Source organism: Megalobrama amblycephala, linkage group LG21 (assembly GCF_018812025.1).
Source record: "Megalobrama amblycephala isolate DHTTF-2021 linkage group LG21, ASM1881202v1, whole genome shotgun sequence".
Lineage (NCBI taxonomy): Eukaryota > Metazoa > Chordata > Actinopteri > Cypriniformes > Xenocyprididae > Megalobrama > Megalobrama amblycephala.
Window position 1 is genome coordinate 27,135,410 of NC_063064.1, and position 18,986 is coordinate 27,154,395.

At 34.9% G+C, this 18,986-nt stretch overlaps 1 protein-coding gene across 1 annotated transcript; it reads left to right on the forward strand.

Moving 5' to 3' along the window:
• The first annotated feature begins 2,155 nt into the window (after window positions 1-2,155).
• Window positions 2,156-16,300, forward strand: LOC125256317. The gene is made up of 11 exons (XM_048172213.1): window positions 2,156-2,249; window positions 2,952-3,239; window positions 13,589-13,636; window positions 14,314-14,370; window positions 14,561-14,638; window positions 14,773-14,791; window positions 14,951-15,002; window positions 15,118-15,187; window positions 15,556-15,651; window positions 16,004-16,053; window positions 16,145-16,300. The coding sequence occupies exons 1-11, from the start codon at window positions 2,195-2,197 to the stop codon at window positions 16,232-16,234; spliced, it is 903 nt and encodes a 300-aa protein (XP_048028170.1). The 5' UTR covers window positions 2,156-2,194; the 3' UTR covers window positions 16,235-16,300.
• Window positions 16,301-18,986: the final 2,686 nt, after the last annotated feature.

Genomic DNA, 18,986 nt, shown 5'->3' on the forward strand with positions numbered 1-18,986 from the left:
GTAAACAATTTTACAGAATTAGCATATAGTGCCCTACTTGTTCAGTTTGTATTTACTGTAAATGTTATTGTAATTTTAACTGAAAAAGACATTACGTTCCCTTATGGGGAAAATGCAGTAGATCTAACCTGCATTACATTCATTTAATTGTACAATTTTTGGAAGTAAAAAAGAACAAATCATCTTATAATTTACAGTGAATAGCCATAAACTGTTGTTTTATAATTTTAATAATTATGTTTCTTTTGTTATGTTTTTTTGTTATCAGTTATGTACATCATGGTTTTATGTTACATCTTATGTTGTTTAATTTTTATTGCATTAATTTTGTGTCACATACATGACACTGTGTTCACCTTCTATATATTAGTATTGACCTCATCTTGTGGAAAAGTGTGGCCTTGCTAATTCAGCAGAAAAGAGCTGTTGGATTTACTGGTTTAAAATGTGTGTGATATTTTTTTTCTTTTTTGTATATTCTGTAAATATGTTTACATCTTTACTGCATTTTTACAGAATTATGGCAAACACAACTTTGTAATAATGACAGGATTGCAGTGTTATTTTCTGTTAAACAACTGTGTGTTCAATGAGCATCTGAACTGATCTGAACTTTGTGTAACATTTTAGTCTAAAGATGAAGAGGATAAACAAGGTAAATCAATAACAACATTGTTGTGTTAATATGATAATACAAACAAAACTGTGTGCAATGCACAAACAACACCAGACAATGAACTGAAGGGCTTAAATACACATGGTGATGAACTCAAATACATACAGGTGTGCTAATTAAGTGAATATCCATGGCGACTGGCAGGAAAAAAGAACACGGGAAACGGTTTACTAAGAGAAACAAACTAAAAGTCCATGAAAATGAAAGTAAAACAGACAGTCTGCTGCTTTCAAAGAGTGAACATGTACCCAATAAAGTGACCACTGAGTGAATAATGTATTTCAATGATTAATTTTGATATTATCTAATCTTTCTTAAAGTCTATTAATGGTTCAGTTATTTTTGGCACATTTAAATGTTACTTTTACAAAACTACCTTTAGTTTTTCTGAGTCTGCGAGTCTACAAAAGATAATACCTGTGGCCCAGATCTGCCATCTCATGATGTAGCCTACATTCATCTTATAGGTGTAATTTGTGGGTGGGATGGGTATGACATGTCCCCACCGCTTTTTGAAAGGGTCGATACTGTCCCCACCACTTTTTGAAACATCTCGCGGATATCTAATACAAAAGAAACACCTCTAGTTGATTATCAAGTTGTGTTAATAATAGGCGATCTGGCGCTGGGATGTGTTGTTTTTGAAATCATGTTGAGTGCTCGTTGTCGCTGTTATCAGAGGCGCAACAGTGTTCTCTTGGCGCCCGTGCACACTGCGGATTCACACGGAAGAGCGCTGATCGGCCTCATCCAGGACAGTGACGAGTCTGCTTACACACTGGAGGTTGAACAGCTGGCTGTCTGGTGCAGTCTTAACAACATGGAGCTCAACACGCTCAAGACAGTGGAGATGATCATGGACGTCAGGAGAAACCCCCCTGCTCTCCCCCAACTCACCATCATGAACAGCACTGTGACTGCAGTGGAGTCATTCAGGTTCCTGGGCACCACAATCTCCCAGGACCTGAAGTGGGACAACCACATTGAGTCCATTGTGAAAAGGCCCAGCAGAGGTTGTACTTCCTTCCTCAGGCAATCCATCTCATAAGCACTTGACACACAACACTATTATACATTGCTTACTTAAAACACATACTTATTTATATTTCAAATTTGCACACATCATAACTGTACATAAATTTTTTTTGCCTATCTTGTATTTCTTTTTATTATCTGTGTCTTGTCTTGTTGCTGTCACTCTGTTGCACTGTGGAGCTTCTGTCACTAAAACAAATTCCCAGTATGTGAACTGGCAATGACGCCCTTTCTGATTCTGATATTGTAGGCTATTATGTAAGGAAGAAACTATCATATTCATTTTAATAATTTATTATTATTATTACCCCCCCCCCCCCACACACACACACATACATACACATTCCTGTCCCACCCACTTTTTAAAACAAAGTTAGTCATCTTCATAGAACTGACTGCACAATCATTAGTTTCCTGTGGTCTACTTCCTAATTCACACATTGTTTTGACTCTCATTTTGTCTCTTTTCTCACTCTTGCTGTAATGGAGTTGTTCATCTTCATTGCTTTTCAGCTTTTCATGGAGGTTCAGTCTTTCAGTAAGTGATCTCTGCTGTTTAATGTTGATTAAATTCTGTATGTCCACATTTGTAGTTAAAAATGTTTAATTTTCTAAAATATTTCAGCATGTGTGATCAGTATGTTTCTTTTTGTTTCAGTAGAGCAAACATGAACCTACAACCTCTGCAGTGTAATTAAAATGTATAAAACCAATTGCAATTACCCGATTAAGCTAATATTTGGGTAACTAGAAATAAGAACAGCCTATCTATATTAATTGGACATTCATGTAAATGACTTATTTGGATAATCCACTGCAGTATTTACATCTGTTCATGTTCATATGAAGGTAATTCTGGGTCTTACCAGAAAATGAGAAAACTACAGCTTTTTTTAAAAAAGTATCGAGAAAAAAGGATAATTTTTCCCATTAATTTTACAATTTTATTATACATTGCGTAGTTTTGTGCTGTTGTAAAGACATTAATAAGTTTAAGGCCTGGTTTCACAGCCAGGAGTAGGCTTTAGATAAATTATATTACAGTTCTGTAGAAAGAAACATTACTTGTTGCTCAAGCATGTATTTTAGTCTAGGACTAGCTGAAGCTGTGTCTGTGAACTCTGGCAGTGATTTGTTTAAAGGTTAAAACAAAACATGGACTGTAGTTGGAAAATGATGCATGTAAATGTGATCAGTAAAGAGATGTAATGATTAATTGCTCTGTTTTTGGTTGTTTCAGAATCTCCTACTTTAAATGTATCTCCTAAATTTGTCCTAAGAGAGTCCAGCTCAGTGAAGATGATCTGTGAGACTCCAGCAGGTGTTGCAGTGAAACAGTGTTTTTTCTACATAAACAGTGAAGAGAATAAAAAAGTCAGTCGGTCATGTGAGCTCGATCTCACTGGTGCTGAAGTGCTCAGATGGGCAGCTGTTAAATCACCCGCATCAGTCAACATTAACTGCTTTTATGAGAGGAGCGATAATAAAACATCATCTCATTCTCCTGCTGTCACATTGACGATTCATGGTGAGATATTTCACTGCTGTTCTTCTGCATTAGAAACTGTTATTGCAATGTGTTTATTAATATGGATCATTTCACTTCAAACAGATTCACTTGAGAAACCCTCCATCAGTGTTAGTGATGTTACAATAGGGCACTTCTGGACGGACACTATTTAAGAAACTTTCAATCGTCTGTATAATACAACACTGAAAGGACAAATATACTAAATATTATATTCCAAAATTCCAAAATTCAAAAAAAAAAAAAAAAAAAAAAAAGGCATCTGAAATTGCATACTTCCCTACTTATATACTAGACGAAAACCGGATATGTGACAAAAGTAGAATATCCAAAATCACAGTACTCAAAAAAAGAGTAGGCAAAAAGTACCCGGATGACCTACTTCTTCTGATGAGATTCTGAAATGTGCATATGAGACAGAGATTGTCTTATTATAGGGAGATGAGAGGGTCTGTATCTCTTACCATTGTCGTAACAGCTAAATTGCATTACGTAAGGCACCTAAGCCTACCATATAATGGCCTCCCAGTGGCTTTGTGATGGGCACTTTAATATCCCATGAGGCCATGGGAGAGGATTTATGAATGGCAGTACTTACTCAAGAGAATAAGCAGTTTCAGATGAAGCCTATGTGACAAATCTACACTCTAAAAAATGCTGGGTTGTTTCAACCCAAGTTTGGGTCAAAAATGGACAAACACAACCATTGGGTTAAATTTTTAAATGCATGTTTTAACCCAACGGTTGGGTTTGTCCATATTTGACCCAAATTTGGGTTAAAACAACCCAGCATTTTTTAGAGTGTATAGATGCTTTTTGGGTTATTCCTTTCTGCAACACTTTTTGAACTCAGTGACTACACAAACTAATACTTATGATCAATCAATAAATAAATGCTGAAATATCTTTCAGAAATAAGCTCATTGATTCTGAATTGATTAATTATGATTTTTAAACAATGGCAATAAAATTAACAGGCAATAAAGAGCAATTACTCAGTGATTGTTTGACAGCTTGAGTGTCAATCAACCTTTGAAGCATTAATATTATCATACAGATGATTGTATTTTGTTGGACCAACTAATGCCACAAAACATCACAGAAATCATCGAATCAATTGTTAATGCTGATGTGTGTCACATTACAAAAGGACTAACAGAATTAAAATTAACACAGAGTTTTTGAAACTTTAGGAAGAGTCACCTGCTTCTAATCTGAGATATATTTTTTTTATATATATTTGAATGTATCTTCAACAAACAAACTTTGCTTTAAAGCTTGCAAATAATCCTACTAACTATAATGCTGGTAATTTGTCTCTGCAGTTTCAGCAACCACCACTGCATATTCAACAGCCATGAAAACCTGTGAATAATTTGTAAATCCAAATGGCATTATTATTACTCCACAGAGACATTTTGCTTATTTAATTTTGAATTGCTTCAATGTGAAAATGATTCTTTCTTAGTTTATTTCACAGCTTTCTTATGTGATTATGATTATTCAGTCACAGGATTTCACAGTCAAATATTGTTATACAGTATAGTTACAGCTAAACTGTATAATTGACCATTTTCTCTGGTAACTGATTTTAGGCTAATATTTTCATATCTCTCATATCTGATCACACACTGTTGATTCTATCAGCTGTTTTCACTCCAGCTTCTGCTCCTCAAACCACCAGAGAGACACAAACATGTAAGTGTGTTTTTGCTAAATGTTAAATAAGAAGAATCCTTTCTGACAGTGAGATTATCTAGAAACACTGATGTCTGTAATCATAATGCAGTAGTGTAGTTTTTTAAATATGATTTCATCATCATCTTTTCTGTTTCAGCTGCTCCTCATTCTGATCACATTCGCTCTGAAGGTTCTTCATTCACTCACAACACAAAACTAATTTATTCTGAATATCTGTAAAAACTAAAACATTGAAATTTCCTCCTTTCGTGGTCATATGATGTGGCATGTCAATTTAAAATGAATTTAATAAATCTGCACATAATATATCTGATATAGATATAAACATGGATTTTTTCTTTTGTCAGTATCGTGGCTTTCAGTAGTTCTGGTTTTCACTGGTGTTGGTTTATTTCTGTCTGGACTCATGGGATTCATCTCTCTCTGCCACTTTGACAGTAAGTTTAGTTCTGCATAAACTGAGCTCCATGATATAGAAACATGATAATAAAGTGTGTATCTGTGCAGGTTCTGATGATCTTCTCACAGAGGTGAACTACAGCTCCTGCCAGGTGGAAACAACATCTCTGTTAACGTCCTCTGTGTGCTCCAAAAAACATGGATGAACCGCTTCATTTCTTCACTTGTTGTACATCTAAAGAGAAAAAAATATTTGTACAGAAAGAATGATAGTATATTTACAGTATGTAGCTATTGAATTCATATATTGATGTGCAGGCCAAGGCAAGGTTTTATCCCACATTTAGATTTTGAGCGAAAATAAAGATTTTATATTGGTAAAATATATTAACTTGTAGCTGAAAGCATTTTCAAGTCATCGCTAGAGTTCAGTGATGCAGATTCACTGACAGATATAAAGCATCATAAATATTAAATTTTTTTTTTTATATAAACAATTGAGTGTTAACAGTAAAGTTGCATTTTAAGTGCAGCATGTTATAAACAACTTCACAAAATTAGCATATAGTGCCCTACTTATTCAGTTTGTATTCACTGAAAAACATTATTGTAATTTTAACTGTAAAAGACTGTAAAAATGCTATGTTAATTGGTTAACATTAAGTTCCCTTGCAATGTAATTGTAACGAAGGGAGTCCACTGGAGGCGAGTGTAGTAGAACCCAAGTGCAGTTTAATGATATTAATCCATAACATGAACAACAAAACAGACGTGACATGGCTTGACTTGACTTGACTTGACTTGACTTGACTTGACTTGACTTGACTTGACTTGACAACAGAACCTGACACTCACCATAAGCGGGTTACATAAAACAAAGCTAGACAAGATAACAATGGAACATGAGGGCTATTTATACAAAGAGACTAATAACAAACAAGGAACACCTGTGAACAATGAAGACAAAGGCCAATGACAGGACAGAACTGAAATCACATGACAATGACAACCAATCAGAACATGACACATGAGACAGGGGAAGCACATGACATGATCACATGAGGGCAAAGGGAAATCACATGGCAAACAAGGAAAACAAACAAGGCAATAAAACAAAGCATAACTATGAAAATAAACCATAAAACGTGAACATGAACCAACACAAAAACAAGACATGACAGTAATAGATCTAACCTGCATTAAATTCATGTACAAACCCGATTCCAAAAAAGTTGTGACACTGTACAAATTGTGAATAAAAACAGAATGCAATGATGTGGAAGTTTCAAATTTCAATATTTTATTTTAGAATACAACACAGATGACATATCAAATGTTTAAACTGACAAAATTTATAATTTTAAGGGAAAAATAAGTTGATTTCATGGCATCAACACAACAGGCCATGTTTATCACTGTGTGGCATCCCCTCTTCTTTTTATAACAGTTTGCAAACGTCTGGGGACTGAGGAGACAAGTTGCTCAAGTTTAGGAATAGGAATGTTGTCCCATTCTTGTCTAATACAGGCTTCTAGTTGCTCAACTGTCTTAGGTCTTCTTTGTCGCATCTTCCTCTTTATGATGCGCCAAATGTTTTCTATGGGTGAAAGATCTGGACTGCAGGCTGGCCATTTCAGTACCCGGATCCTTCTTCTACGCAGCCATGATGTTGTAATTGATGCAGTATGTGGTCTGGCATTGTCATGTTGGAAAATGCAAGGTATTCCCTTAAAGAGACGACATCTGGATTGGAGCATATGTTGTTCTAGAACTTGGATATACCTTTCAGCATTGATGGTGCCTTTCCAGATGTGTAAGCTGCCCATGCCACACGCACTCATGCAACCCCATACCATCAGAGATGCAGGCTTCTGAACTGAGCGCTGATAACAACTTGGGTTATCCTTGTCCTCTTTAGTCCGGATGACATTGCGTCCCAGTTTTCCAAAAAGAACTTCAAATTTTGATTCGTCTGACCACAGAACAATTTTCCACTTTGCCACAGTCCATTTTAAATGAGCCTTGGCCCAGAGAAAACGCCTGCGCTTCTGGATCATGTTTAGATATGGCTTCTTTTTTGACCTATAGAGTTTTAGCCGGCAACGGCGAATGGCACGATGGATTGTGTTCACCGACAATGTTTTCTGGAAGTATTCCTGAGCCCATGTTGTGATTTCCATTACAGTAGCATTCCTGTATGTGATGCAGTGCCGTCTAAGGGCCCGAAGATCATGGGCATCCAGTATGGTTTTCCGGCCTTGACCCTTACGTACAGAGATTGTTCCAGATTCTCTGAATCTTTGGATGATATTATGCACTGTAGATGATGATAACTTCAAACTCTTTGCAATTTTTCTCTGAGAACTTTCTGATATTGCTCCACTATTTTTTGCCGCAGCATTGGGGGAATTGGTGATCCTCTGCCCATCTTGACTTCTGAGAGACACTGCCACTCTGAGAGGCTCTTTTTATACCCAATTATGTTGCCAATTGACCTAATAAGTTGCAAATTGGTCCTCCAGCTGTTCCTTATATGTACATTTAACTTTTCCGGCCTCTTATTGCTTCCTGTCCCAACTTTTTTTGGAATGTGTAGCTCTCATGAAATCCAAAATGAGCCAATATTTGGCATGACATTTCAAAATGTCTCACTTTCAACATTTGATATGTTATCTATATTCTACTGTGAATAAAATATAAGTTTATGAGATTTGTAAATTATTGCATTCCTTTTTTATTCACAATTTGTACAGTGTCCCAACGTTTTTGAAATCGGGTTTGTAATTTTATAGTAAAATATTGTTAAATGTACAATTTTTGGAAGTAAAAAAAGAACTAATCATCTTATAATTTACAGTGAATAGCCATAAACTGCCATTCCCTGTGTGACACTTCACATTTGATGTTTTTTCATTTTAATAATTATGTTTCTTCTTAGTTTATTTGTTATCATTTATGTACATCATGGTTTTATGTTACATCTTATGGTGTTTAATTTTTACTGCATTGATTTGGTGTCACATACATGACACTGCGTTCACCTTCTATATAGTAGTATTGACCTCATCTTGTGGAAAAGCTTGGCCTTGCTAATTCAGCAGAAAAGAGCTGTTGGATTTACTGCACTCTAAAAACTAATTCAGGGGACCTTTAGTCATTACTTAAATATATATATTGTTGTGAAATAAAAAATCAAGTTCTGAAATGCTGTTAGACTTTTTACTTGTAATTGTTATTTTATTGAGGTTGGATGACACACAAATTATACTATCATGACTTATCATAGTTTAACATTTTCAGTTAATCAAAAATGTATTTAATTTTAAATTCTGTTAATGTAAAATACAGTCTGATGATGTGTAAACGTGTTTCATTGTTTTGAGTTGTATGAACACTTCTTTTAATTTAGACGAACTTAAGTTAAGTGAAACTGGGCTGGGATTTATATTTCCCATCATGCTTTGAGCATGGCACTTGAAAGGGAGAATAAATGCTAAAATTAAGTGTTATATAATGTTTTTTGCACAAGATTAATGGTAAGGGAGATTTAGCAGTAATTAGTGTTTTGTTATGCTAATTTAGAAGAGTTTCTGTTAATGTGGGTTTTTGGAGATTTACCATCATGGTGACAAGCGGTGCTTGGTAAGTTCATGTTCATGCGTTTTATTGTGTCCAAAAAGTGTCTTCACCTTACTTAAAACATTATGTTGGATCAACTTAAATAGTTGCATTCAGGTTGACAATTATTAAGTTCATGTTACTTAGAAATGTGTTTTTATTGTGGCAAAAAACATCTTCACCTTACTTAAAACATTATGTTGGATCAACTCAAAATATTGCTTTGAATTAATGGAATGTAATTCTCCCAATTGGCTTAAGTTAAAAATTCTAGTGGAAACATATTTTAACATATTTTTTTTGTTGAACCAATGTTTTATTTTTTAGAGTGTGGTTTAAAATGTGTGTAATTTTTTTCCCTTTTTCTTTTTTGTATATTCTGTAAATATGTTTACATCTTTACTGCATTTTTACAGAATTATGGCAAACACAACTTTGTAATAATGACAGGATTGCAGTGTTATTTTCTGTTAAACAACTGTGTGTTCAATGAGCATCTGAACTGATCTGAACTTTGTGTAACATTTTAGTCTAAAGATGAAGAGGATAAACAAGGTAAATCAATAACAACATTGTTGTGTTAATATGATAATACAAACAAAACTGTGTGCAATGCACAAATAACACCAGACAATGAACTGAAGGGCTTAAATACACATGGTGATGAACTCAAATACATATAGGTGTGCTAATTAAGTGAATATCCATGGCGACTGGCAGGAAAAAAGAACACGGGAAACGGTTTACTAAGAGAAACAAACTAAAAGTCCATGAAAATGAAAGTAAAACAGACAGTCTGCTGCTTTCAAAGAGTGAACATGTACCCAATAAAGTGACCACTGAGTGAATAATGTATTTCAATGATTAATTTTGATATTATCTAATCTTTCTTAAAGTCTATTAATGGTTCAGTTATTTTTGGCACATTTAAATGTTACTTTTACAAAACTACCTTTAGTTTTTCTGAGTCTGTGAGTCTACAAAAGATAATACCTGTGGCCCAGATCTGCTGTAGCCTACATGTTGTCTCATGATGTAGCCTACGTTCATCTTATAGGTGTAATTTGTGGGTGGGATGGGTGGGACATGTCCCCACCGCTTTTTGAAAGGGTCGATATTGTCCCCACCACCTTTTGAAACATCTTACGGCACGGATATCTAACACAAAAGAAACACCTCTAGTTGATTATCAAGTTGTGTTAATAATAGGCGATCTGGCGCTGGGATGTGTTGTTTTTGAAATCATGTTGAGTGCTCGTTGTCGCTGTTATCAGAGGCGCAACAGTGTTCTCTTGGCGCCCGTGCACACTGCGGATTCACACGGAAGAGCGCTGATCGGCCTCATCCAGGACAGTGACGAGTCTGCTTACACACTGGAGGTTGAACAGCTGGCTGTCTGGTGCAGTCTTAACAACATGGAGCTCAACACGCTCAAGACAGTGGAGATGATCATGGACGTCAGGAGAAACCCCCCTGCTCTCCCCCAACTCACCATCATGAACAGCACTGTGACTGCAGTGGAGTCATTCAGGTTCCTGGGCACCACAATCTCCCAGGACCTGAAGTGGGACAACCACATTGAGTCCATTGTGAAAAGGCCCAGCAGAGGTTGTACTTCCTTCCTCAGGCAATCCATCTCATAAGCACTTGACACACAACACTATTATACATTGCTTACTTAAAACACATACTTATTTATATTTCAAATTTGCACACATCATAACTGTACATACATTTTTTTTGCCTATCTTGTATTTCTTTTTATTATCTGTGTCTTGTCTTGTTGCTGTCACTCTGTTGCACTGTGGAGCTTCTGTCACTAAAACAAATTCCCAGTATGTGAACTGGCAATGATGCCCTTTCTGATTCTGATATTGTAGGCTATTATGTAAGGAAGAAACTATCATATTCATTTTAATATATTATTATTATTATTACCCCCCCCCCACACACACACACACATACACATTCCTGTCCCACCCACTTTTTAAAACAAAGTTAGTCATCTTCATAGAACTGACTGCACAATCATTAGTTTCCTGTGGTCTACTTCCTAATTCACACATTGTTTTGACTCTCATTTTGTCTCTTTTCTCACTCTTGCTGTAATGGAGTTGTTCATCTTCATTGCTTTTCAGCTTTTCATGGAGGTTCAGTCTTTCAGTAAGTGATCTCTGCTGTTTAATGTTGATTAAATTCTGTATGTCCACATTTGTAGTTAAAAATGTTTAATTTTCTAAAATATTTCAGCATGTGTGATCAGTATGTTTCTTTTTGTTTCAGTAGAGCAAACATGAACCTACAACCTCTGCAGTGTAATTAAAATGTATAAAACCAATTGCAATTACCCGATTAAGCTAATATTTGGGTAACTAGAAATAAGAACAGCCTATCTATATTAATTGGACATTCATGTAAATGACTTATTTGGATAATCCACTGCAGTATTTACATCTGTTCATGTTCATATGAAGGTAATTCTGGGTCTTACCAGAAAATGAGAAAACTACAGCTTTTTTTAAAAAAGTATCGAGAAAAAAGGATAATTTTTCCCATTAATTTTAAATTTTATTATACATTGCGTAGTTTTGTGCTGTTGTAAAGACATTAATAAGTTTAAGGCCTGGTTTCACAGCCAGGAGTAGGCTTTAGATAAATTATATTACAGTTCTGTAGAAAGAAACATTACTTGTTGCTCAAGCATGTATTTTAGTCTAGGACTAGCTGAAGCTGTGTCTGTGAACTCTGGCAGTGATTTGTTTAAAGGTTAAAACAAAACATGGACTGTAGTTGGAAAATGATGCATGTAAATGTGATCAGTAAAGAGATGTAATGATTAATTGCTCTGTTTTTGGTTGTTTCAGAATCTCCTACTTTAAATGTATCTCCTAAATTTGTCCTAAGAGAGTCCAGCTCAGTGAAGATGATCTGTGAGACTCCAGCAGGTGTTGCAGTGAAACAGTGTTTTTTCTACATAAACAGTGAAGAGAATAAAAAAGTCAGTCGGTCATGTGAGCTCGATCTCACTGGTGCTGAAGTGCTCAGATGGGCAGCTGTTAAATCACCCGCATCAGTCAACATTAACTGCTTTTATGAGAGGAGCGATAATAAAAAATCATCTCATTCTCCTGCTGTCACATTGATGATTCATGGTGAGATATTTCACTGCTGTTCTTCTGCATTAGAAACTGTTATTGCAATGTGTTTATTAATATGGATAATTTCACTTCAAACAGATTCACTTGAGAAACCCTCCATCAGTGTTAGTGATGTTACAATAGGGCACTTCTGGACGGACACTATTTAAGAAACTTTCAATCGTCTGTATAATACAACACTGAAAGGACAAATATACTAAATATTATATTCCAAAATTCCAAAATTCAAAAAAAAAAAAAAAAAAAAAAGGCATCTGAAATTGCATACTTCCCTACTTATATACTAGACGAAAACCGGATATGTGACAAAAGTAGAATATCCAAAATCACAGTACTCAAAAAAAGAGTAGGCAAAAAGTACCCGGATGACCTACTTCTTCTGATGAGATTCTGAAATGTGCATATGAGACAGAGATTGTCTTATTATAGGGAGATGAGAGGGTCTGTATCTCTTACCATTGTCGTAACAGCTAAATTGCATTACGTAAGGCACCTAAGCCTACCATATAATGGCCTCCCAGTGGCTTTGTGATGGGCACTTTAATATCCCATGAGGCCATGGGAGAGGATTTATGAATGGCAGTACTTACTCAAGAGAATAAGCAGTTTCAGATGAAGCCTATGTGACAAATCTACACTCTAAAAAATGCTGGGTTGTTTCAACCCAAGTTTGGGTCAAAAATGGACAAACACAACCATTGGGTTAAATTTTTAAATGCATTTTTTAACCCAACGGTTGGGTTTGTCCATATTTGACCCAAATTTGGGTTAAAACAACCCAGCATTTTTTAGAGTGTATAGATGCTTTTTGGGTTATTCCTTTCTGCAACACTTTTTGAACTCAGTGACTACACAAACTAATACTTATGATCAATCAATAAATAAATGCTGAAATATCTTTCAGAAATAAGCTCATTGATTCTGAATTGAATGATTTTTAAACAATGGCAATACAATTAACAGGCAATAAAGAGCAATTACTCAGTGATTGTTTGACAGCTTGAGTGTCAATCAACCTTTGAAGGATTAATATTATCATACAGATGATTGTATTTTGTTGGACCAACTAATGCCACAAAACATCACAGAAATCATCAAATCAATTGTTAATGCTGATGTGTGTCACATTACAAAAGGACTAACAGAATTAAAATTAACACAGAGTTTTTGAAACTTTAGGAAGAGTCACCTGCTTCTAATCTGAGATATATTTTTTTATATATATTTGAATGTATCTTCAACAAACAAACTTTGCTTTAAAGCTTGCAAATAATCCCACTAACTATAATGCTGGTAATTTGTCTCTGCAGTTTCAGACCACCAATGCATATTCAACAGCCATGAAAACCTGTGAATATTTTGATTTGTAATTCAAAAGGGCACCACCTTAATTGAAAAATATTCTTCCTCATGATTTGTTGAATATTTACTATATTGTACATCCCAGCAAAATTCACTATTTGTTTTCAACAGCATTAACTGTAAGGGCCACTTCTCAAACCACAACATACAGTAAAACTGGTAAGTACTGATAACACCTTTTCTGATTAGATCAAATTTCAGAGATTATTGTGATATTTTATTTTTATATTATTTTTTATATCGCCATTCCAAGACAAACACACAAAGGAAACCATGTGCAAGTTCATTCACTCTTCCTCAAAAAGAGTAAACGTGACTGTGTAGAATTAATGTTGGATTCAAATGTCAGGTTCAAAAATATAGCTGTGATTCATTTAAAGTTTATTCATACATCTCATAGTCTTTGAATTGGGAAGTACATAGAGAATTCACAAAGACAAGACTCGTGATTGTGCTGCTTTTTTCAACATGGTTACCTTCTTATGAATTATGTGTATATTTTTTTTTTAAATTATATTTTAATATTATAACTACACACTGTGGCACTATGTTTTTTTCTGCAGTTTCAATGGCAACCTCTACTCGTATTACATTGTACTTACGCAGATAATTACTGAGTAATATTAGTTAACTACATGTCCTTACAATAAGGTTAGGTTAGTGTTTGGTTTAGGGTTTGGGTACTTGTAATTATGCATGATTTACTGTCATTACTGCAGTACTACGTCACCTTAAAATGAAAGTGTTACCAAATTCTTTTTACAGTCATCAAACATTGAAGCACTGCTGTTTTTCATGTATGATTTCATTTGAGCTCTTTTCTGTTTCTGTTTCAGCGGTTTCTAGTGTTCACACTTCAGCAGCTGATCATAAAGATCATCCACTACACAGAGGTTTTATTATTTTTCTTCCATTTGAAATTATTTGACTGTTGCATTCTTTCCATTTACTTCTTTCCATGCACACAAAAACAAATCTACAATCACATCAATTGTCAGGTGGACTGATGTATCTAAAGCACTCATATTAATCATCATAATGCTCATAAACATGTATTAAAGTGTTGGTTTTGTTTTGACACAGAAACATGGTTTATAGTTCTGGTTTCCACTGGTGTTGGTGTCATTCTGACTGGATTCATCTGTCTGTGTCGGTTTGCAAGTAAGTAAAGTTTATAATTGGTCACTCCATGCTGTTCAATATAGAAATGATCATGTGAATTTATCATTAAAACAACAAAATGCTATAGAGGAGTAAAAACTGAACATAAAACAGTAGCTCATTGTTTTTTTTAGGTAAAAAAAGAAGAAAACAGTAAGTTTTATTTATTTTATGGTTTGTTTCAGTTTTAGTTAACTAAAATAACCCTGATTGTAGTCTATGAGCTGTATATGCAAATGTTTATCACCTTACCTGATATATGCATGCATGAAAAGATGCCATAAAGATCAATATTTGATATTTGATTCTTAGCAATAAAATGAGATCAATATCATCAGATATTCCCAGTCAAGGAATTGGTATGGTGAGTATCTTTGTAATTAATCTTTAAAATAACAAAGTAATAAATATTTATAACACCATAATGAGTAAAAATGGCTGAAATGGACATGATCTTAATTATTCTTAATGTTTTTTAGAGTTCTGGACCTGCAGAGACATATTCTCTGATCACTTCTGTACCAGCCCCATCTCAGCCCATATCTGAGGGTAAGAGAACATCATTTTCAGTAAATGCGTGAAAGGCATGAAGCTTAGAAACAGATGTCACAAAGAAAGTTAAATAAACCCGCTGAGTTAAAAACACCATATAGTGACCACAGCTTCTAACTGCAATTTCCTCTTTAAGTCTTTAGCAGATCAGCATTATTAGCCACATCTTCTCTTCTCTTATGTTAAAATGAGCTATTTTACATAATGTTTACACTGTACAATGAAAGAAGCAGTGATGAGAGGCTGTAAAGCTTTTAAAATGACAAAGTTTCAATCTTTAGGAGAATCCATTTCACATTTGTCCAGTTTTGGATGGTTTTCTATTGACTCTGTTTGACCCTCTTCATCATGCTGTTCCTCCAAAGGCCTCGAACACCCAAATTCCCATCAGGACAACACACCAGATCCCACAGCGACTTCCTCTTTCATTATGGCTGAAAATTCAATTTACCAGCCCTCAGGTAAGTATCTTCATTAAAATGTTCATATCATGATGAATCAAATTGTTCTTGTTCTTTACTATGAAAACACACTGTGGATTCACAACTCAAAACTTCCTCACTAGTCAAAAAACAGCATTTTTGATGCTCACATATAAGCATTGAGAAACTTGACCCACCCACGATTAGCTCACACAGAGAAAGTGAGACAAATACTAAATTCATCATAACTGTTGCACAATCACTCTGAGAAGAGATGATTCTGCTGCGCAAAGTGCCAAAGCTTAAAATACATTAAAGCTTTGTGACAGTAAATTTGTTCATGAAGGTCGAAACATGTTCTCTAAAGTGCTATGACACTTCTGCTTTACAGAAGTCTTGGTCAATGCTCAACAGAAAGAGGGAAATACAGTGGAAAATGAGGTAATATATGAACAGTCACACCCCAAACCCACATAAACAACTGAGACGTCCATAATTTATCTTGTATGTCTTTATTTTTTTTTCCCTCTAGAATGTTTACCCCCTGTACTGCACGATCCCTGACAGACCAGTTCAGTCAAACGCAGCAGATCAAGTCTACAGTTTGGTGAAGATGCAATGATGAGCCTCAAGTCTTGTTTCTTTATGTACATTCATTATAAATAAAATATCTTTACTTTCTTAAAAATAGGTTTTTATTTTCATCATTTAGTGTTTGATGTGTAAGTAGTGCATTGTGACCTCTGTAACCACAGAAGATTTTCTCTAGCTCAATACTGCCTTGTAAGTAGTGTTTAGGATTCAATAAGATGAACTAAAAATGTAATGATGAATGAAAAAATATTTTTGCACAAACATAATTTCAATATATTTCTAAAGAAAATTAATTTCTGCCGAGTGTTTTATAATGGATGCTGGCTGAAGAAGTGTGTTTTCGAGAAGTTTCCAAGGGTCAGTGGTGTTTATTTCCCACAGGATTTTGTGAGACTATGAGGGGTGGATCTGTGTCCCTGTTGGATGTTGCATGTCCAATCTGGTGCATTTAAGGGCTTTTCAACACTGTTGTTAACCCTGGGTTACAGAGATGTAAAGAATACCTGAAAACACTTGAGTAAAAGTACTGATACCTTACATCGAAAATGACTCCACTACAAGTTCCAATAGGACTTGAGTAGAGTATCTGATTTTAACAGTACTTAAGTATTTTACTCATGCTGAATGTAGGCTCAGAGATGCACTAGTCCTGAGAGACATGCCAGTGAAAATAAGAAAAAAATTATTTGTAAGATGAGAAATCAAGTTTATTTTCTAAAATCAAAATAAAATAAAACTGAACACCTCAATATTGCAATAACTCAACTGTCTACAAACTCTCAATTCTCAGTTAAGCTCAAGTGCACAGAAAGGCCATAAGTAAACCAATATCCTTAAAAACGGTTTTATCAATATAGCGGATAAATAAAACAATGTTAAGTAAAATGAAATATTCAAAGTCTACTGTATGTGCTGTTTTGAGCCTCATCACCAGCTGCAGTCATCTCCTCATCTAATAAATCAAACACCTGTGATCAGCAACTACCTGCTAATGCACTTGTTTAGTATTGACTTGATAGTGGGGTTCTGGTCATTTGACTTCCCTTTTTAAAGTATCCTTGTTGACAAGTTTTGGGTGAGTAAAGGCAAAATGCACAAGATATAGTATGCCCTTAGATAGTGATATCACTTTTTTTTTTATATCAGAACCAAACTGCTGCAGAAATCATTAGGTGCCATGAAAAATGTTATTTGTAATTGTATTACCCATCACAAATGTATTGGAGCAAAAAATACATTTACTTGCTCAAAAATGTAAAGTAGAGAGTAAAAGTTGCAAATATCTTTGATACTCAGTACAACTACAAAGTAGCCAAAAAGATACTTAAGTACAGTAACTAATTACATTTACTCAAGTACTTTACACCTCTGCTGGGTTATAGTCTTTCTAAACCCCTGCTCTGTAGGGCTAGCACAGTTTTAGCAGTGTTAACCCTGCATTGCGGTGCCAAACTTGTGCTTTCTGAAACAATGTAGTGTAAGAATGTTACAACTAGAGCCAATGGGTGGAGCTTGATGTCCAGCTTCCCCTCTCTGGATGTAATGGGTGGAGCTTGGAGTTATGGGGAAATGTGGCATTCAGAATGATGAAGAGACATTTCATTCTTATCTTTATAGTCTGGAAGGTCCATTCAGGATAAACTTGGAACACGTTCGTCCAGTCAGTGACCCTGACACCACAGATAAGGATGTTGACCCAGGGTTTAGAAATATACAGTGTCAAGCAAGATAACCCAGGATTCCGTTTACCCAGAATGACCCAATGTTAACTGTTAAGCACTTAGAGAGCAAAATTTATGGCTCCAACCAATGTTCCCTCTAATTTTTTTTCTCGCTGAGCAAAACTTTTCTCTGTTGAGCACACATTTTGGCCACCTGAGCAAAAACATACTTTATATCAGACCTGTACAATGAACGTAAACACACACACACACACACACACACACACACACACACACACACACACACACACACAAAAAGGTTTTATCATGCAACTGTAACATTTAACTTTAACGTGCCGTTTCTATTTTATTTGACCCTTGATGTAACTTAGTGATTTATTAAATAATATGTTTGAAAACAAGCAGTTCAGTCACTAAATTAAGCACATTTTAGGTTACTTGAGATTTTTTCACATTGCTGTATTAACTGTACCAGTCTTTACCAAGAAATTCTATTAAAAAATAATTTCTGTCCTTCTGCAGGACAGTTCATTTCTTTATAATAATATAATATGAGCAGTTACTATGATGGTTTGGGACAACCATAATGTGTTTTTGTACAGTCAATTATTAGCAACAGACAGTGTTTAACCATCAAAATTACATGTTTATTACTTATGAATTTCCCAGATTTTATATACCAGGAGGTTAAGATTTTTCGTGACAAGGAGCCCTAAACAATCCCCTTGTGAGATAAATTTTTTATTAGGCTTACATTATAATATAATAAAATATAATATAATATTTAAGTATTTATACTAATATACAGTATTATATCAGTTTAAATGCTTCCATTTGTTTTAATATATTATATAGTGAAAACAAACTGAAGCATTTAAACTGATAGCTAAATATTTTTAAGAAAAGTGAACGTTAACTCGTTTATAGTTATCTAAACATCCCTGAAACCCACACCACCACACACAAAAATCTATTTAAACTGAGGTATATCACTGATGTATTTTGAGTTTGCAAGCTACACCTGTGGTGGGTGTGTGATTGTAAATGTCTCAAGAGTTTTGTTAGCATTCTGTGCCCATCATCCGTTATTTCCACCAC